Source organism: Neoarius graeffei, chromosome 19 (assembly GCF_027579695.1).
Source record: "Neoarius graeffei isolate fNeoGra1 chromosome 19, fNeoGra1.pri, whole genome shotgun sequence".
Taxonomy (NCBI): Eukaryota; Metazoa; Chordata; class Actinopteri; order Siluriformes; family Ariidae; genus Neoarius; species Neoarius graeffei.
In genome coordinates this window covers 2,877,571-2,898,834 of record NC_083587.1, presented here as the reverse complement: position 1 = coordinate 2,898,834, position 21,264 = coordinate 2,877,571, and the positions used below count along the sequence as shown (strand labels likewise).

The window sequence follows — 21,264 nt, the reverse complement described above, 5'->3', positions numbered from 1 at the left end:
CCAGAAACAGATGGGAGCTCCGCTTTTAGGCAGTGCCTAAATCTATATATTACAGTAATTATGATAATTCATAAACCAATTTATTATTACTTTTAAGAGAATTAACTTCATTTATTCTTTACTGAAAATGAACACACTCAGCTTTGAATTAGTATTTAATCAGCATAAAAAGAATCTGTATGTGTGGTTATATGAATCTGAGTACATTTGTGATTACTTAAGGTGTGTGTATGGTCGTGATTACATATGTGCATATAAAATCAATTTCTGTGGTGGTCTTATTCCTAGTTCATTTTGCTTTAGCAAAATCTTAAATTTTTATGTAATACTATAGTCTCACATAAAAATTTAAGATTATTTTTGTTATCTTCTATTAGGGTGGAGAGAGTTGTTGATCTAGCAGCATTAAAAGCTTGTCTTTGTAGTTCCAGAGGCTCTCCTTCCATGCTAAATGGAATACTATCAATTTTGTGTTTTAAGGTGCATGTGTGATTGTTATACCAGGATGCTAGGTTTTATTTTATTTTCTCCTGAATTATTTTCTTTTAAGTGGAGCTACATTATCTAAAGTAAAGCAGAACGTTGACTGTAAGCATTCAGTTGGCTGATCAAGTTCTGTGGGGTCCAACGGGGATCCAATCAAATTGATAAGTCTGGGAGACTACTGATAAAACTTTATGCAGTAGTTGATGTGAATGTACTTTTGATGCAATGGCATGCAAGGTGCATATATTAAGACATTTCAAAAGAGATGAGGTAATGGTCTGAGGGAGCTTCAGACTGTATAAGTGTGACTATATTTTCTATATATATTTTTGGGGGCTTTTCTCACCTTTTTATTGGATAGGACAGTGTGGAGACTGGAAACGAGCTAGATAGAGACACAGGTAGGGATCGGGAAATGACCACTGGTTGGAATCAAACGCGGGTCCCTGGATTTATGGTATGGCGCCTTAGTCGACTGAGCCACAGTGCTCCGATATTTTCTCTATTTAATACAAATGCAAGTATTAGATCAAGAATGTGACGATTAGGAATCATACAAAAACCTCAAAAAATAGGGTTAGATCCTGTGACTCTCTCATTAATCCCTACTGAATCTAGAATGGACAGGAATGCTGTTCTCAGTCTCTTCCAGGTGATCAAAAAAAATAGTGTCTGTAACAATCTGTTGTCTCAATAAACAACCAGGTTGGAGATGAAATTCAGAAAGAACTTCAGAATATAGACCCCACGCGTCAGGAAATAATAATTAGCTGAACTGACCAGGTAGAATTATTTTTTTGGCTACATATAATAGGATAAAGAACTTCAAACATACAGAATTTTTGTTCAGGTTTTTGTATGATTCCTAGATCATTATAAATAACTGATGGCTTCTCCTCTACCAGTGAGACAAGGTGGATGCATATAGATGGAAGAGCTTCATTTCAAATGGTGCATACTCATTTGGTTTGATCCACAGTTCTATTATAGTACATTAAACTCCTGATCAGTACCAATTCCATTAACAATTAGTCTCATGCTGCAGTATTACATTGATAATAGTGGTGCAGTTTAATTGTCACTTATATGGTGGTAATTAATGACTACTTAAGATCAAAAGAAAACAATAATAGTCTTGTTTTAAACATCACTATAAGGTGATGTATTTTAAAACAGTCATATAACATGAACAATAAAGTTCAAAGTACAGGTCATTTTCAGCCAAAACTGTAATAATAACCATATTTAATTGGACAAATTTAAAATCATGCAATGTCTAAAAGTTGGTGCACTTGTAGGTTTTAATTCTAACTGAATAAGTAAACATCTTTCCAGACTGATAAGTCATGCAGCTTCTCTCCTGAGTGAAGACGCTGGTGTTGTTGGAGATGACTCTGCTAAGGAAACTCTCCCCACACTGTGAGCAGTGATACGGCTTCTCTCCTGTGTGAATGCGCTGGTGTTGTTGGAGATCACACTGATGAGTAAAACTCTTTCCACACTGTGAGCAATGATACGGCTTCTCTCCTGTGTGAATGTGCAGGTGTTGTTGGAGATGACTCTGAAAACTAAAACTCTCCCCACAATGTGAGCAGTGATACGGCTTCGCTCCTGTGTGAATGCGCTGGTGTTGTTGGAGATCAGTCTGATGAGTAAAACTCTTCCCACACTGTGAGCAGTGATACGGCTTCTCTCCTGAGTGAATACGCTGGTGTGTGTAGAGAGCACTCTGGTGAGTAAAACTATTCCCACACTGTGAGCAGAGATATGGTTTCTCTCCTGAGTGAATGCACTGGTGTTGATGGAGATCACTCTAATGAGTAAAACTCTTTCCACACTGTGAGCAGTGATATGGCTTCTCTCCTGAGTGAATGCGCAGGTGTTGTTGGAGATGACTCTGACGAGTAAAACTCTCCCCACACTGTGAGCAGTGATACGGCTTCTCTCCTGTGTGAATGCGCTGGTGTTGTTGGAGATCACTCTGATGAGTAAAACTCTTACCACACTGTGAGCAGTGATACGGCTTCTCTCCTGAGTGAATACGCTGGTGTGCGTGGAGAGCACTCTGGTGAGTAAAACTATTCCCACACTGTGAGCAGAGATATGGTTTCTCTCCTGTGTGAATGTGCTGGTGTCGTTGGAGAGCACTCTGCTGAGTAAAACTCTTCCCACACTGTGAGCAGTAATACGGTTTCTCTCATGTGTGAATGCGCTGGTGTCGTTGGAGAGCACTCTGCTGAGTAAAACTCTTCCCACACTGTGAGCAGAGATATGGTTTCTCTCCTGAGTGAATGCACTGGTGTTGATGGAGATCACTCTGATGAGTAAAACTCTTTCCACACTGTGAGCAGTGATACGGCTTCTCTCCTGAGTGAATGCGCAGGTGTTGTTGGAGATGACTCTGACGAGTAAAACTCTCCCCACACTGTGAGCAGTGATACGGCTTCTCTCCTGTGTGAATGCGCTGGTGTTGTTGGAGATCACTCTGATGAGTAAAACTCTTCCCACACTGTGAGCAGTGATACGGCTTCTCTCCTGAGTGAATACGCTGGTGTGCGTGGAGAGCACTCTGGTGAGTAAAACTATTCCCACACTGTGAGCAGAGATATGGTTTCTCTCCTGTGTGAATGTGCTGGTGTTGTTGGAGAGCACTCTGCTGAGTAAAACTCTTCCCACACTGTGAGCAGTAATACGGTTTCTCTCATGTGTGAATGCGCTGGTGTCGTTGGAGAGCACTCTGCTGAGTAAAACTCTTCCCACACTGTGAGCAGCGATATGGTTTCTCTCCTGAGTGAATGCACTGGTGTTGATGGAGATCACTCTGATGAGTAAAACTCTTTCCACACTGTGAGCAGTGATACGGCTTCTCTCCTGAGTGAATGCGCAGGTTTTGTTGGAGATGACTCTGACGAGTAAAACTCTCCCCACACTGTGAGCAGTGATACGGCTTCTCTCCTGTGTGAATGCGCTGGTGTTGCTGGAGATCACTCTGATGAGTAAAACTCTTCCCACACTGTGAGCAGTGATACGGCTTCTCTCCTGAGTGAATACGCTGGTGTGCGTGGAGAGCACTCTGGTGAGTAAAACTATTCCCACACTGTGAGCAGAGATATGGTTTCTCTCCTGTGTGAATGTGCTGGTGTCGTTGGAGAGCACTCTGCTGAGTAAAACTCTTCCCACACTGTGAGCAGTGATATGGTTTCTCTCATGTGTGAATGCGCTGGTGTTGTTGGAGAGCACTCTGCTGAGTAAAACGCTTCCCACACTGTGAGCAGTGATACGGCTTCTATACTGTGTGAATGAGCAGGTGTTGTTGGAGATGACTCTGACGAGTAAAACTCTCCCCAAACTGTGAGCAGTGATACGGCTTCTCTCCTGTGTGAATGCGCTGGTGTTGTTGGAGATCACTCTGATGAGTAAAACTCTTCCCACACTGTGAGCAGTGACACGGCTTCTCGCCTGAGTGAATACGCTGGTGTGTGTGGAGAGCACTCTGGTGAGTAAAACTATTCCCTCACTGTGAGCAGAGATATGGTTTCTCTCCTGTGTGAATATGCTGGTGTCGTTGGAGAGCACTCTGCTGAGTAAAACTCTTCCCACACTGTGAGCAGTGATACGGTTTCTCTCATGTGTGAATGCGCTGGTGTCGTTGGAGAGCACTCTGCTGAGTAAAACTCTTCCCACACTGTGAGCAGTGATACGGCGTCTCTCCTCTGTGAATGAGCTGGTGTATTTGGAGATGACTCTGATGAGTAAAACTCTTTCGACACTGTGAGCAGTGATACGGCTTCTCTCCTGAGAGAATGCGCTGGTGTGTGTGGAGAGCACTCAGGTGAGTAAAACTCTTTCCGCACTGTGAGCAGTGATACGGCTTCTCTCCTGTGTGAATGCAATGGTGTGTTTGGAGAGCACTCTGATGAGTAAAACTCTTTCCAAACTGTGAGCAGTGATACGGCTTCTCTCCTGAGTGAATGCGCTGGTGTGTTTGGAGAGCACTCTGATGAGTAAAACTCTTTCCACACTGTGAGCAGTGATACGGCTTCTCTCCTGCGTGAATGCGCTGGTGTCGTTGGAGAGCACTCTGCTGAGTAAAACTCTTCCCACACTGTGAGCAGCGATATGGTTTCTCTCCTGAGTGAATGCACTGGTGTTGATGGAGAGCACTCTGGCGAGTTAAACTCTTTCCGCACTGTGAGCCGTGATACGGCTTCTCTCCTGTATGAATGCGCTGCTGTCGTTGGAGAGCACTCTGCTGAGTAAAACTCTTCCCACACTGTGAGCAGTGATACGGTTTCTTTCCTGTGTGAATGCGCTGGTGTGTTTGGAGAGCACGCTGATGAGTAAAACTCTTTCCACACTGTGAGCAGTGATGTGGATTCTCTTCTGAGTGAATGTGCTGGTGTGTTTGGAGAGCACTCTGGTGAGTAAAACTCTTCCCACACTGAGCAGCGATATGGTTTCTCTCCTGAGTGAATGCACTGGTGCTGATGGAGAGCACTATGGCGAGCTCTTTCCGCACTGTGAGCAGTGAAACGGCTTCTCTCCTGTGTGAATGCGCTGGTGTGTGTGGAGAGCACTCTGGTGAGTAAAACTCTTCCCACACTGTGAGCAGCAATATGGTTTCTCTGCTGACTGAATGAGCTGGTTTTGGTGGAGAGCACTCTGGCGAGTAAAACACTTTCCACACTGTGAGCAGTGATACGGTTTCTCTCTTGTGTGAATTCGCTGGTGTGTTTGGAGATCACTCTCGTGAGTAAAACACTTCCCACACTGTGAGCAGCAAAACGGCTTCTCTCCTGTGTGAATGCGCTGATGATGTTGGAGATCACTCTGGCGAGTAAAACTCCTTCCACACTGTGAGCAGTGAAACGGCTTCTCTCCTGTGTGAATGCACTGGTGTGTTTGGAGATGACTCTGATGAGTAAAACTCTTCCCACACTCTGGGCAGTGATACAGCTTCTCTCCTGTGTGAATGCGCTGGTGTTGATGGAGAGCACACTGGCGAGTAAAACTCCTTCCACACTGTGAGCAGTGAAACGGCTTCTCTCCTGTGTGAATACACTGGTGTGTTTGGAGATGACTCTGATGAGGAAACTCTCCCCACACTGTGAGCAGTGATACGGCTTCGCTCCTGTGTGAATGCGCAGGTGTTGTTGGAGATGACTCTGACGAGTAAATCTCTCCCCACACTGTGAGCAGTGATACGGCTTCTCTCCTGTGTGAATGCGCTGGTGTTGTTGGAGATCACTCTGATGAGTAAAACTCTTTCCACATTGTGAGCAGTGATATGGCTTCTCTCCTGTGTGAATGCGCAGGTGTTGTTGGCGATGACTCTGACGAGTAAATCTCTCCCCACACTGTGAGCCGTGATACGGCTTCTCTCCTGTGTGAATGCGCTGGTGTTGTTGGAGATCACTCTGATGAGTAAAACTCTTCCCACACTGTGAGCAGTGATACGGCTTCTCTCCTGAGTGAATGCGCTGGTGTGTGTGTGGAGAGCAGTCTGGTGAGTAAAACTATTCCCACACTGTGAGCAGAGATATGGTTTCTCTCCTGAGTGAATGCACTGGCGTTGATGGAGAGCACTCTGGCGAGTTAAACTCTTTCCGCACTGTGAGCAGTGATACGGCTTCTCTCCTGTGTGAATGCGCTGGTGTCGTTGGAGAGCACTCTGCTGAGTAAAACTCTTCCCCCACTGTGAGCAGTGATACGGCTTCTTTGCTGTGAGAATGCGCTGGTGTGTTTGGAGAGCACGCTGATGAGTAAAACTCTTTCCACAATGTGAGCAGTGATGCAGCTTCTCTTCTGCGTGAATGTGCTGCTGAATTTGGAGAGCACTCTGGTGAGTAAAACTCTTCCCACACTGTGAGCAGCGATATGGTTTCTCTCCTGAGCGAATGCACTGGTGTTGATGGAGAGCACTCTGGCGAGCTCTTTCCGCACTGTGAGCAGTGAAACGGCTTCTCTCCTGTGTGAATGCACTCGTGTGTGTGGAGAGCACTCTGGTGAGTAAAACTCTTCCCACACTGTGAGCAGCGATATGGTTTCTCTGCTGAGTGAATGAGCTGGTTTTGGTGGAGAGCACTCTGGTGAGTAAAACTCCTTCCACACTGTGAGCAGGGAAACGGCTTCTCTAATGTGTCAATGCCCTGGTGTAGTTGGAGAGCACTCTGGTGAGTAAAACACTTTCCACACTGTGAGCAGTGATACGGTTTCTCTCTTGTGTGAATGCGCTGGTGTGTTTGGAGATCACTCTCGTGAGTAAAACACTTCCCACACTGTGAGCAGCAAAACGGCTTCTCTCTTGTGTGAAAGCGCTGATGATGTTGGAGATCACTCTGGCGAGTAAAACTCCTTCCACACTGTGAGCAGTGAAACGGCTTTTCTCCTGTGTGAATGCACTGGTGTGTTTGGAGATGACTCTGATGAGTAAAACTCTTCCCACACTGTGGGCAGTGATACAGCTTCTCTCCTGTGTGAATGCGCTGGTGTTGATGGAGAGCACTCTGGCGAGTAAAACTCCTTCCACACTGTGAGCACTGAAACGGCTTCTCTCCTGTCTGAATGCACTGGTGTGTTTGGAGATGACTCTGATGAGGAAACTCTCCCCACACTGTGAGCAGTGATACGGCGTCTCTCCTGTGTGAATGCGCTGGTGTTGTTGGAGATCACTCTGATGAGTAAAACTCTTCCCACACTGTGAGCAGTGATACGGTTTCTTTCCTGTGTGAATGCGCTGGTGTGTTTGGAGAGCACGCTGATGAGTAAAACTCTTTCCACACTGTGAGCAGTGATGTGGATTCTCTTCTGAGTGAATGTGCTGGTGTGTTTGGAGAGCACTCTGGTGAGTAAAACTCTTCCCACACTGAGCAGCGATATGGTTTCTCTCCTGAGTGAATGCACTGGTGCTGATGGAGAGCACTCTGGCGAGCTCTTTCCGCACAGTGAGCAGTGAAACGGCTTCTCTCCTGTGTGAATGCGCTGGTGTGTGTGGAGAGCACTCTGGTGAGTAAAACTCTTCCCACACTGTGAGCAGCAATATGGTTTCTCTGCTGACTGAATGAGCTGGTTTTGGTGGAGAGCACTCTGGCGAGTAAAACACTTTCCACACTGTGAGCAGTGATACGGTTTCTCTCTTGTGTGAATTCGCTGGTGTGTTTGGAGATCACTCTCGTGAGTAAAACACTTCCCACACTGTGAGCAGCAAAACGGCTTCTCTCCTGTGTGAATGCGCTGATGATGTTGGAGATCACTCTGGCGAGTAAAACTCCTTCCACACTGTGAGCAGTGAAACGGCTTCTCTCCTGTGTGAATGCACTGGTGTGTTTGGAGATGACTCTGATGAGTAAAACTCTTCCCACACTGTGGGCAGTGATACAGCTTCTCTCCTGTGTGAATGCGCTGGTGTTGATGGAGAGCACACTGGCGAGTAAAACTCCTTCCACACTGTGAGCAGTGAAACAGCTTCTCTCCTGTGTGAATACACTGGTGTGTTTGGAGATGACTCTGATGAGGAAACTCTCCCCACACTGTGAGCAGTGATACGGCTTCTCTCCTGTGTGAATGCGCAGGTGTTGTTGGAGATGACTCTGACGAGTAAATCTCTCCCCACACTGTGAGCAGTGATACGGCTTCTCTCCTGTGTGAATGCGCTGGTGTTGTTGGAGATCACTCTGATGAGTAAAACTCTTTCCACATTGTGAGCAGTGATATGGCTTCTCTCCTGTGTGAATGTGCAGGTGTTGTTGGCGATGACTCTGACGAGTAAATCTCTCCCCACACTGTGAGCCGTGATACGGCTTCTCTCCTGTGTGAATGCGCTGGTGTTGTTGGAGATCACTCTGATGAGTAAAACTCTTCCCACACTGTGAGCAGTGATACGGCTTCTCTCCTGAGTGAATGCGCTGGTGTGTGTGTGGAGAGCAGTCTGGTGAGTAAAACTATTCCCACACTGTGAGCAGAGATATGGTTTCTCTCCTGAGTGAATGCACTGGCGTTGATGGAGAGCACTCTGGCGAGTTAAACTCTTTCCGCACTGTGAGCAGTGATACGGCTTCTCTCCTGTGTGAATGCGCTGGTGTCGTTGGAGAGCACTCTGCTGAGTAAAACTCTTCCCCCACTGTGAGCAGTGATACGGCTTCTTTGCTGTGAGAATGCGCTGGTGTGTTTGGAGAGCACGCTGATGAGTAAAACTCTTTCCACAATGTGAGCAGTGATGCAGCTTCTCTTCTGAGTGAATGTGCTGCTGAATTTGGAGAGCACTCTGGTGAGTAAAACTCTTCCCACACTGTGAGCAGCGATATGGTTTCTCTCCTGAGCGAATGCACTGGTGTTGATGGAGAGCACTCTGGCGAGCTCTTTCCGCACTGTGAGCAGTGAAACGGCTTCTCTCCTGTGTGAATGCACTCGTGTGTGTGGAGAGCACTCTGGTGAGTAAAACTCTTCCCACACTGTGAGCAGCGATATGGTTTCTCTGCTGAGTGAATGAGCTGGTTTTGGTGGAGAGCACTCTGGTGAGTAAAACTCCTTCCACACTGTGAGCAGGGAAACGGCTTCTCTAATGTGTCAATGCCCTGGTGTAGTTGGAGAGCACTCTGGTGAGTAAAACACTTTCCACACTGTGAGCAGTGATACGGTTTCTCTCTTGTGTGAATGCGCTGGTGTGTTTGGAGATCACTCTCGTGAGTAAAACACTTCCCACACTGTGAGCAGCAAAACGGCTTCTCTCTTGTGTGAATGCGCTGATGATGTTGGAGATCACTCTGGCGAGTAAAACTCCTTCCACACTGTGAGCAGTGAAACGGCTTTTCTCCTGTGTGAATGCACTGGTGTGTTTGGAGATGACTCTGATGAGTAAAACTCTTCCCACACTGTGGGCAGTGATACAGCTTCTCTCCTGTGTGAATGCGCTGGTGTTGATGGAGAGCACTCTGGCGAGTAAAACTCCTTCCACACTGTGAGCACTGAAACGGCTTCTCTCCTGTCTGAATGCACTGGTGTGTTTGGAGATGACTCTGATGAGGAAACTCTCCCCACACTGTGAGCAGTGATACGGCGTCTCTCCTGTGTGAATGCGCTGGTGTTGTTGGAGATCACTCTGATGAGTAAAACTCTTCCCACACTGTGAGCAGTGATACGGCTTCACTCCTGAGTGAATGCGCTGGTGTGTGTGTGGAGAGCACTCTGGTGAGTAAAACTATTCCCACACTGTGAGCAGAGAAATGGTTTCTCTCCTGAGTGAATGCACTGGTGTTGATGGAGAGCACTCTGGCAAGTAAAACTCTTTCCGCACTGTGAGCAGTGATACGGCTTCTCTCCTGTGTGAATGCGCTGGTGTCTTTGGAGAGCACTCTGCTGAGTAAAACTCTTCCCACACTGTGAGCAGTGATACGGTATCTCTCATGTGTGAATGCGCTGGTGTCGTTGGAGAGCACTCTGCTGAGTAAAACGCTTCCCACACTGTGAGCAGTGATACGGTTTCTCTCATGTGTGAATGCGCTGGTGTCGTTGGAGAGCACTCTGCTGAGTAAAACTCTTCCCACACTGTGAGCAGTGATACGGCTTTTCTCCTGTGTGAATGCGCTGGTGTGTTTGGAGATGACTCTGATGAGTAAAACTCTTTCCACACTGTGAGCAGTGATACGGCTTCTCTCCTGAGTGAATGCGCTGGTGTGTGTGGAGAGCACTCAGGTGAGTAAAACTCTTTCAGCACTGTGAGCAGTGATACGGCTTCTCTCCTGTGTGAATGCGCTGGTGTGTTTGGAGAGCACTCTGATGAGTAAAACTCTTTCCAAACTGTGAGCAGTGATACGGCTTCTCTCCTGAGTGAATGCGCTGGTGTGTTTGGAGAGCACTCTGAGGAGTAAAACTCTTTCCACACTGTGAGCAGCGATACGGCATCTCTCCTGCGTGAATGTGCTGGTGTCATTGGAGAGCACTCTGCTGAGTAAAACTCTTCCCACACTGTGAGCAGCGATATGGTTTCTCTCCTGAGTGAATGCACTGGTGTTGATGGAGAGCACTCTGGCGAGTAAAACTCTTTCCGCACTGTGAGCAGTGATACATAAAGCAGCCAGCCACTACACCGTCAACAAACTCGAGTGAGCAAGCGAGTGGGGACTGACAGCATCCATACATCCCAGTTTACCAAAACACTCTATGTCTGAGGACCCTCCAGATCTACTCCTTTACCTCATAAACACCAGTAACAAAAGGATTGACTAAACAGATATGTTTTCAGCCTAGACTTAAATGCTGAGACTGTGTCTGATACCCGAACATTACTTGGAAGGCTGTTCCATAACAGTGGGGCTTTGTAAGAAAAGGCTCTGCCCCCTGATGTAGCCTTCACTATACGAGGTACCAGCAGATAGCCTGCACCTTTTGATCTAAGTAGGCGTGGCGGGTCATAGAGGAGCAGAAGTTCACTCAGGTACTGTGGTGCGAGACCATTTAGTGCTTTAAAGGTCAATAGTAGTATTTTATAATCAATACGAAATTTGATTGTTTTAAGTCGTTCAAATTCTGTAAAGCTGCTTTGCGACAATGTTTATTGTTAAAAGCGCTGTACAAATAAACTTGATTTGATTTGATTTGATACGGCGTCTCTCCTGGGTGAATGTGCTGGTGTCGTTGGAGAGCACTCTGCTGAGTAAAACTCTTCCCACACTGTGAGCAGTGATACGGTTTCTCTCCTGTGTGAATGCGCTGGTGTCGTTGGAGAGCACTCTGCTGAGTAAAACTCTTCCCCCACTGTGAGCAGTGATATGGCTTCTTTCCTGTGTGAATGCACTGGTGTGGTTGGAGAGCACGCTGATGAGTAAAACTCTTCCCACACTGTGAGCTGTGATACGGCGTCTTTCCTGTGTGAATGCTCTGGTGTGTTTGGAGAGCACGCTGATGAGTAAAACTCTTTCCACACTGTGAGCAGTGATGCGGGTTCTCATCTGAGTGAATGTGCTGGTGTGTTTGGAGAGCACTCTGGTGAGTAAAACTTTTCCCACACTGTGACCAGCAATATGGTTTCTCTCCTGAGTGAATGCACTGGTGTTGATGGAGAGCACTCTGGCGAGTAAAACTCTTTCCGCACTGTGAGCAGTGATACGGCTTCTTTCCTGTGTGAATGCTCTGGTGTGTTTGAAGAGCACTCTGCTGAGTAAAACTCTTCCCACACTGTGAGCAGTGATACGGTTTCTCTCATGTGTGAATGCGCTGGTGTCGCTGGAGAGCACTCTGCTGAGTAAAACTCTTCCCACCCTGTGAGCAGTGATACGGCTTCTCTCCTGTGTGAATGCGCTGGTGTGTTTGGAGATGACTCTGATGAGTAAAACTCTTTCCACACTGTGAGCAGTGATACGGCTTCTCTCCTGAGTGAATGCGCTGGTGTGTGTGGAGAGCACTCAGGTGAGTAAAACTCTTTCAGCACTGTGAGCAGTGATACGGCTTCTCTCCTGTGTGAATGCGCTGGTGTGTTTGGAGAGCACTCTGATGATTAAAACTCTTTCCAAACTGTGAGCAGTGATAGGGCTTCTCTCCTGAGTGAATGCACTGGTGTGTTTGGAGAGCACTCTGATGAGTAAAACTCTTTCCACACTGTGAGAAGTGATACGGCTTCTCTCCTGAGTGAATGCGCTGGTGTCATTGGAGAGCACTCTGCTGAGTAAAACTCTTCCCAGACTGTGAGCAGCGATATGGTTTCTCTCCTGAGTGAATGCACTGGTGTTCATGGAGAGCACTCTGGCGACTAAAACTCTTTCCGCACTGTGAGCAGTGATACGGCTTCTCTCCTGTGTGAACGTGCTGGTGTCGTTGGAGAGCACTCTGCTGAGTAAAACTCTTCCCACACTGTGAGCAGTGATATGGTTTCTCTCCTGTGTGAATGCGCTGTTGTCGTTGGAAAGCACTCTGCTGAGTAAAACTCTTCCCACACTGTGAGCAGTGATACGGCTTCTTTCCTGTGTGAATGCGCTGGTGTGTTTGGAGAGCACGCTGATGAGTAAAACTCTTCCCACACTGTGAGCAGTGATACGGCTTCTTTCCTGTGTGAATGCGCTGGTGTGTTTGGAGAGCACGCTGATGAGTAAAACTCTTTCCACACTGTGAGCAGTGATGCGGCTTCTCTTCTGAGTGAATGTGCTGGTGTGTTTGGAGAGCACTATGGTGAGTAAAACTCTTCCCACACTGTGAGCAGCAATATGGTTTCTCTGCTGAGTGAATGCACTGGTGGTGATGGAGAGCAATCTGGCGAGGTCTTGCCGCACTGAGAGCAGTGAAATGGCTTCTCTCCTGTGTGAATGCACTGGTGTGTGTGGAGAGCACTCTGGTGAGTAAAACTCTTCCCACACTGTGAGCAGCGATATGGTTTCTCTGCTGAGTGAATGAGCTGGTTTTGGTTGAGAGCACTCTGGCGAGTAAAACTCCTTCCACACTGTGAGCAGGGAAACGGCTTCTCTAATGTGTCAATGCCCTGGTGTAGTTGGAGAGCACTCTGGTGAGTAAAACCCTTTCCACACTGTGAGCAGCGAAACGGTTTCTCTCATGTGTGAATGCGCTGGTGTCGCTGGAGAGCACTCTGCTGAGTAAAACTCTTCCCACCCTGTGAGCAGTGATACGGCTTCTCTCCTGTGTGAATGCGCTGGTGTGTTTGGAGATGACTCTGATGAGTAAAACTCTTTCCACACTGTGAGCAGTGATACGGCTTCTCTCCTGAGTGAATGCGCTGGTGTGTGTGGAGAGCACTCAGGTGAGTAAAACTCTTTCAGCACTGTGAGCAGTGATACGGCTTCTCTCCTGTGTGAATGCACTGGTGTGTTTGGAGATGACTCTGATGAGTAAAACTCTTCCCACACTGTGGGCAGTGATACAGCTTCTCTCCTGTGTGAATGCGCTGGTGTTGATGGAGAGCACTCTGGCGAGTAAAACTGCTTCCACACTGTGAGCAGTGAAACGGCTTCTCTCCTGTGTGAATGCACTGGTGTGTTTGGAGATGACTCTGATGAGGAAACTCTCCCCACACTGCGAGCAGTGATATGGCTTCTCTCCTGTGTGAATGCGCAGGTGTTGTTGGAGATGACTCTGCCGAGTAAAACTCTCCCCACACTGTGAGCAGTGATACGGCTTCTCTCCTGTGTGAATGCGCTGGTGTTGTTGGAGATCACTCTGATGAGTAAAACTTTTCCCACACTGTGAGCAGTGATACGGCTTCTCTCCTGAGTGAATGCGCTGGTGTGTGTGTGGAGAGCACTCTGGTGAGTAAAACTATTCCCACACTGTGAGCAGAGACATGGTTTGTCTCCTGAGTGAATGCACTGGTGTTGATGGAGAGCACTCTGGCGAGTAAAACTCTTTCCGCACTGTGAGCAGTGATGCGGCTTCTCTCCTGTGTGAATGCGCTGCTGTCGTTGGAGAGCACTCTGCTGAGTAAAACTCTTCCCACACTGTGAGCAGTGAAACGGTTTCTCTCATGTGTGAATGCGCTGGTGTCGTTGGAGAGCACTCTGCTGAGTAAAACTCTTCCCACCCTGTGAGCAGTGATACAGCTTCTCTCCTGTGTGAATGCGCTGGTGTGTTTGGAGATGACTCTGATGAGTAAAACTCTTTCCACACTGTGAGCAGTGATACGGCTTCTCTCCTGAGTGATTGCGCTGGTGTGTGTGGAGAGCACTCAGGTGAGTAAAACTCTTTCCGCACTGTGAGCAGTGATACGGCTTCTCTCCTGTGTGAATGTGCTGGTGTGTTTGGAGAGCACTCTGATGAGTAAAACTCTTTCCACACTGTGAGCAGTGATACGGCTTCTCTCCTGCGTGAATGCCCTGGTGTCATTGGAGAGCACTCTGCTGAGTAAAACTCATCCCACACTGTGAGCAGCGATATGGTTTCTCTCCTGAGTGAATGCACTGGTGTTGATGGAGAGCACTCTGGCGAGTAAAACTCTTTCCACACTGTGAGCAGTGATACGGCTTCTCTCCTGTGTGAATGTGCTGGTGTCGTTGGAGAGCACTCTGCTGACTAAAACTCTTCCCACACTCTGAGCAGTGATACGGTTTCTCTCCTGTGTGAATACGCTGGTGTCGTTGGAGAGCACTCTGCTGAGTAAAACTCTTCCCACACTGTGAGCAGTGATACGGCTTCTTTCCTGTTTGAATGCGCTGGTGTCCTTGGAGAGCACTCTGCTGAGTAAAACTCTTCCCAAACTGTGAGCAGTGATACGGCTTCTCTCCTGTGTGAATATGCTGGTGTGTTTGGAGAGCACGCTGATGAGTAAAACTCTTTCCAGACTGTGAGCAGTGATGCGGCTTCTCTTCTGAGTGAATGTGCTGGTGTGTTTGGAGAGCACTCTGGTGAGTAAAACTCTTCCCACACTGTGAGCAGCGATATGGTTTCTCTCCTGAGTGAATGCACTGGGGTTGATGGAGAGCAGTCTGGTGAGCTCTTTCCGCACTGTGAGCAGTGAAACGGCTGCTCTCCTGTGTGAATGCGCTGGTGTGTGTGGAGAGCACTCTGGCGAGTAAAACTCCTTCCACACTGTGAGCAGGGAAACGGCTTCTCTAATGTGTCAATGCCATGGTGTAGTTGGAGAGCACTCTGGTGAGTAAAACACTTTCGACACTGTGAGCAGTGATACGGTTTCTCTCTTGTGTGAATGAGCTGGTGTGTTTGGAGATCACTCTCGTGAGTAAAACACTTCTCACACTGTGAGCAGCGAAACGGCTTCTCTCCTGTGTGAATGCGCTGATGATGTTGGAGATCACTCTGCTGAGTAAAACTCTTCCCACTCTGTGAGCAGTGATATGGTTTCTCTCCATTGTGAAAGCGCTGGTGTTGTTGGAGATGACTCTGAAGAGTAAAAGTCTTCCCACACTGTGAGCAGTCATGCGGCTTCTCTCCTGTGTGAATGCACTCGTGTGTTTGGAGATGACTCTGATGAGAAAAACTCTTCCCACACTGTGGGCAGTGATACAGCTTCTCTCCTCTGTGAATGCGCTGGTGTTGATGGAGAGCACTCTGGCGAGTAAAACTCCTTCCACACTGTGAGCAGTGAAACGGCTTCTCTCCTGTGTGAATGCACTTGTGTGTTTGGAGATGACTCTGATGAGTAAAACTCTTCCCACACTGAGGGCAGTGATACAGCTTCTCTCCTGTGTGAATGCGCTGATGATGTTGGAGATCACTCTGCTGAGTAAAACTCTTCCCACTCTGTGAGCAGTGATATGGTTTCTCTCCATTGTGAAAGTGCTGGTGTTGTTGGAGATGACTCTGACGAGTAAAAGTCTTCCCACACTGTGAGCAGTCATGCGGCTTCTCTCCTGTGTGAATGCGCTGGTGTTGTTGGAGAAGTCTCTGATGAGAAAAACTCTTACCACATTGTGAGCAGTGATGTGGCTTCTCTCCTGTGTGAATGCGCTGGTGTTCTTGGAGATTACTCTGAGGAGTAAAAGTCTTCCCACACTGTGAGAAGTCATGCGGCTTCTCTCCTGTGTGACTGTGCTGGTGTTTTTGGAGATGACTCTGCTGAGTAAAACTCTTCCCACACTGTGAGCAGTAATACGGCATCTCTCCTGTGTGAATGCGCTGGTGTCGTGGGAGAGCACTCTGACGATTAAAACTCTTACCACATTGTGAGCAGTGATGTGGCTTCTCTCCTGTGTGAATGCGCTGGTGTTCTTGGAGATTACTCTGAGGAGTAAAAGTCTTCCCACACTGTGAGAAGTCATGTGGCTTCTCTCCTGTGTGAATGCGCTGGTGTTCTTGGAGATGACTCTGCTGAGTAAAACTCTTCCCACACTGTGAGCAGTGATAAGGCTTCTTTCCTGTGTGAATGCTCTGGTGTGTTTGGAGATTACTCTGCTGATTAAAACTCTTTCCACACTGTGAGCAGTGATAAGGCTTCTTTCCTGTGTGAATGCGCTGGTGTGTTTGGAGATTACTCTGCTGATTAAAACTCTTTCCACACTGTGAGCAGTGATAAGGCTTCTTTCCTGTGTGAATGCTCTGGTGTGTTTGGAGAGCACTCTGAGGAGTAAAACTCTTTCCACACTGAGAGGAGTGATACAGCTTCTCTCCTGTGTGAATGCGCTGGTGTTGTTGGAGATGACGCTGACGAGTAAAACTCTTTCCACACTGTGAGCAGTGATACGGCTTCTCTCCTGTGTGATTGTGCTGGTGTTTTTGGAGATGACTCTGCTGAGTAAAACTCTTCCCACACTGTGAGCAGTGATACGGCTTCTCTCCTGTGTGAATGCGCTGGTGTGTTTGGAGAGCACACAGGTGAGTAAAACTCTTTCCACACTGTGAGCAGCGATATGGTTTCTCTCCTGTGTGAATGCCCTGTTGTGTTTGGAGAGCACTCTGGCGAGTAAAACTCTTCCCACACTGTGAGCAGCGATATGGTTTCTCTCCTGAGTGAATGCGCTGGTGTTGTTGGAGAGCACTCTGGCAAGTAACACTCCTTACACACTGTGAGCAGTGAAACGGCATCTCTCATGTGTGAATGCGATGGTGTTATTGGAGATGACTCTGACGAGTAAAACTCTGTCCACACTGTGAGCAGTGATACGGCTTCTCTCCTGTGTGAATGCCCTGGTGTGTTTGGAGAGCACTCTGGTGTGTAAAACACTTCCTACACTGTGAGCAGCGATATGGTTTCTCTCCTGTGTGCATGCGCTGGTGTTGTTGGAGATGACTCTGACGAGTAAAACTCTTCCCAAACTGTGAGCAGTGAACCGGCATCTCTCCTGTGTGAATGCGCTAGTGTTGTTGGAGAGCACTCTGACGAGTAAAACTCTTTCCAAACTGTGAGCAGTGATACGGCATCTCTCCTTTGTGAATGCATTGGTGTGTTTGGAGATTACTCTGCTGAGTAAAACTCTTTCCACACTGTGAGCAGTGATACGGCTTCTTTCCTGTGTGAATGCTCTGGTGTGTCTGGAGAGCACTCTGCAGAGTAAAACTCTTTCCACACTGTGAGCAGTGATACAGCTTCTCTCCTGTGTGAATGCGCTGGTGTTGTTGGAGATGACTCTCACGAGTAAAACTCTTTCCACACTGTGAGCAGTGATAAGGCTTCTCTCCTGTGTGAATGCGCTGGTGTGTTTGGAGAGCACTCTGGTGAGTAAAACTCTTTCCACACTGTTAGCAGCGATATGGTTTCTCTCCTGAGTGAATGCACTGGTGTTGATGGAGAGCACTCTGGCGAGGAAAACTCTTTCCGCACTGTGAGCAGTGATACGGCTTCTCTCCTGTATGACTGCGTTGGTGTTTTTGGAGATGACTCTGCTGAGTAAAACTCTTCCCACCCTGTGAGCAGTGATACGGCTTCTCTCCTGTGTGAATGTGCTGATGATGTTGGAGATCACTCTGCTGAGTACAACTTTTCCCACTCTGTGAGCAGTGATGCGGCTTCTCTCCTGTGTGAATGCGCTGGTGTTGATGGAGATGACTCTGACGAGTAAAAGTCTTCCCACACTGTGAGCAGTGATGCGGCTTCTCTCCTGTGTGAATGCGCTGGTGTTGTTGGAGATGTCTCTGATGAGTAAAACTCTTCCCACATTGTGAGCAGTGCTACGGCTTCTATCCTGTGTGACTGTGCGGGTGTTTTTGGAGATGACTCTGCTGAGTAAAACTCTTCCCACACTGTGAGCAGTGATACGGCTTCTCTCCTGTGTGAATGCGCTGCTGTTGTTGGAGAGCACTCTGATGAGTAAAACTTTTTCCACACTGCGAGCAGTGATACGGCTTCTCTCCTGTCTGAATGCGCTGGTGTGTTTGGAGATTACTCTGCTGAGTAAAACTCTTCCCACACTGTGACAGGCTTTATGGTTTCTCTCCTGAGTGAATGCGCTGGTGATGTTATAGAGCACTCTGCAGAGTAAAACTCTTTCCACACTGTGAGCAGTGATACAGCTTCTCTCCTGTGTGAATGCGCTGGTGTTGTTGGAGATGACCCTGACGAATAAAACTCTTTCCACACTGTGAGCAGTGAAACGGCTTCTCTCCTGTGTGAATGCGCTGGTGTGTTTGGAAAGCATTCTGGTGAGTAAAACTCTTACCACACTGTTAGCAGCGATATGGTTTCTGGCCTGTGTGAATGCGCTGGTGTTGTTGGAGATGACTCTGACGAGTAAAACTCTTTCCACACTGTGAGCAGTGATACGGCTTCTCTCCTGTGTGAATGCGCTGGTGTTGTTGGAGATGACTCTGACGAGTAAAACTCGTCCCACACTTTGAGCAGTGATAGGCCTTCTCCCCTGTGTGAATGCGCTTCTGTTGTTGGAGATGACTCTGACGAGTAAAACTCTTCCCACACTGTGAGCAGTGAAATGGCTTCTCTCCAGTGTGAATGCTCTGGTGTGTTTGGAGAGCACTCTGACGAGTAAAACTCTTTCCACACTGTGAGCAGTGATACGGCTTCTCTCCTGTGTGAATGCCCTGGTGTGTTTGGAGACCACTCTGGTGTGTAAAACACTTCCCACACTGTGAGCAGCGATATGGTTTCTCTACTCAGTGAATGCGCTGGTGTTGTTGGAGATGACTCTGCTGAGTAAAACTCTTCCCACACTGTGAACAGTGATACGGCTTCTCTCCTGTGTTAATGCGCTGGTGTGTTTGGAGAGCACTCTGATGAGTAAAACACTTCCCACACTGTGAGCAGCGATATGGTTTCTCTCCTGTGTGAATGCGCTGGTGTGTTTGGAGGTTACTCTGCTGAGTAAAACACATTCCACACTGTGAGCAGTGATACGGCTTCTCTCCTGTGTGAATGCTCTGGTGTGTTTGGAGATGTCTCTGCTGAGTAGAACACTTTCCAAACTGTGAGCAGTGATACGGTTTCTCTCTTGTGTGAATGCGCTCGTGTGTTTGGAGATCTCTCTCGTGAGTAAAACACTTCCCACACTGTGAGCAGCGATATGGATTCTCTCCTGTGTGAATGCGCTGGTGTTGATGGAGATGACTCTGACGAGTAAAACTCTTTCCACACCGTGAGCAGAGAAATGGTTTCTCTCCTGTATGACTGCGTTGGGGTTTTTGGAGATGACTCTGCTGAGTAAAACTCTTCCCACACTGTGAGCAGTGATACAGCTTCTCTCCTGTGTGAATGCGCTGGTGTTGTTGGAGAGCACTCTTACGAGTAAAACTCTTTCGACACTGTGAGCAGTGAAACGGCTTCTCTCCTGCATGACTGCGTTGGTGTTTTTGTAGATGACTCTGCTGAATAAAACTCTTCCCACTCTGTGAGCAATGATGCGGCTTCTCTCCTGTGTGAATGCGCTGGTGTTGATGGAGATGACTCTGACGATTAAAAGTCTTCCCACACTGTGAGCAGTGATGTGGCTTCTCTCCTGTGTGAATGCGCTGGTGCTGTTGGAGATGTCTCTGACGAGTTAAACTCTTCCCACATCGTGAGCAGTGCTACGGCTTCTCTCCTGTGTGACTGTGCGGGTGTTTTTGGAGATGACTCTGCTGAGTAAAACTCTTCCCACACTGTGAGTAGTGATATGGTTTCTCTCCTGTGTGAATGCGCTGCTGTTGTTGGAGAGCACTCTGATGAGTAAAACTTTTTCCACACTGTGAGAAGTGATACGGCTTCTCTCCTGTGTGAATGCGCTGGTGTGGTTGGAGATTATTCTGCTGAGTAAAACTCTTCCCACTCTGTGACAGGCTTTATGGTTTCTCTCCTGAGTGAATGCGCTGGTGTTGTTGGAGAGCACTCTGGCGAGTAAAAGTCTTTCCACACTGTGAGCAATGAAACGGCTTCTCTCCTGTGTCAATGCCCTGGTGTAGTTGGAGAGCACTCTGGTGAGTAAAACTCTTCCCAGACTGTGAGCAGTGATACGGCTTCTCTCCTGTTTGAATGCGCTGGTGTTGTTGGAGATGACTCTGACGAGTAAAACTCTTCCCACACTGTGAGCAGTGATGAGGCTTCTCTCCTGTATGACTGTGTTGGTGTTTTTGGAGATGGCTCTGCAGAGTAAAACTATTTCCACACTGTGAGCAGTGATACAGCTTCTCTCCATTGTGAATGCGCTGGTGTTTTTGGAGATGACTGAGGAGTAAAACTCTTTCCACACTGTGAGCAGTGATACGGCTTCTCTCCTGTGTGAATGCGCTCGTGTGTTTGGAGAGCACTCTGGTGAGTAAAACTCTTCCCACACTGTGAGCAGCGATATGGTTTCTCTCCTGTGTGAATGCGGTGGTGTTGTTGGAGATGAGTCTGACGAGTATAACTCTTCCCACACTGTGAGCAGTGAACCGGCTTCTCTCCTGTGTGAATGCGCTGGTGTTGTTGGAGATGACTCTGACGAGTAAAACTCTTTCCACACTGTGAGCAGTGATATGGCTTCTCTCCTCTGTGAATGCCCTGGTGTGTTTGGAGGGCACTCTGGTGTGGAAAACACTTCCCAAACTGTGAGCAGTGATATGGTTTCTCTCTTGTGTGAATTCGCTGGTGTTTTTGGAGATCACTCTGATGAGTAAAACTCTTCCCACACTGTGAGTAGTGATCTGGTTTCTCTCCTGTGTGAATGTGCACGTGTTGTTGGAGATGACTCTGACGAGTAAAACTCTCTCACACTGTGAGCAGTGATATGGCATCTCTCCTGTGTGAATGCGCTGGTGTTGTTGGAGATCACTCTGATGAGTAAAACTCTTCCCACAATGTGAGCAGTGATACGGCTTCTCTCCTGAGTGAATGCACTGGTGTTGATGGAGAGCACTCTGGCGAGTAAAACTCTTTCCGCACTGTGAGCAGTGATATGGCTTCTCTCCTGTGTGAATGCGCTG

At 47.7% G+C, this 21,264-nt stretch overlaps 1 protein-coding gene and 2 pseudogenes across 1 annotated transcript; all 3 read right to left on the bottom strand.

The window, feature by feature from the left end:
- Window positions 1-2,107: 2,107 nt before the first annotated feature.
- LOC132868087 (zinc finger protein 850-like) lies at window positions 2,108-13,770 on the bottom strand (annotated as a pseudogene).
- A 176-nt stretch (window positions 13,771-13,946) lies between these two features.
- On the bottom strand, window positions 13,947-14,681 carry LOC132868105 (zinc finger protein 154-like; the record flags this gene model as incomplete). The annotated part of the gene is given in 1 exon segment (XM_060901057.1): window positions 13,947-14,681. A coding segment is annotated over 1 exon segment (735 nt), but the record flags the coding sequence as incomplete, so codon positions are not given.
- Window positions 14,682-15,414: 733 nt separating this feature from the next.
- LOC132868086 (zinc finger protein 850-like) lies at window positions 15,415-21,264 on the bottom strand (annotated as a pseudogene).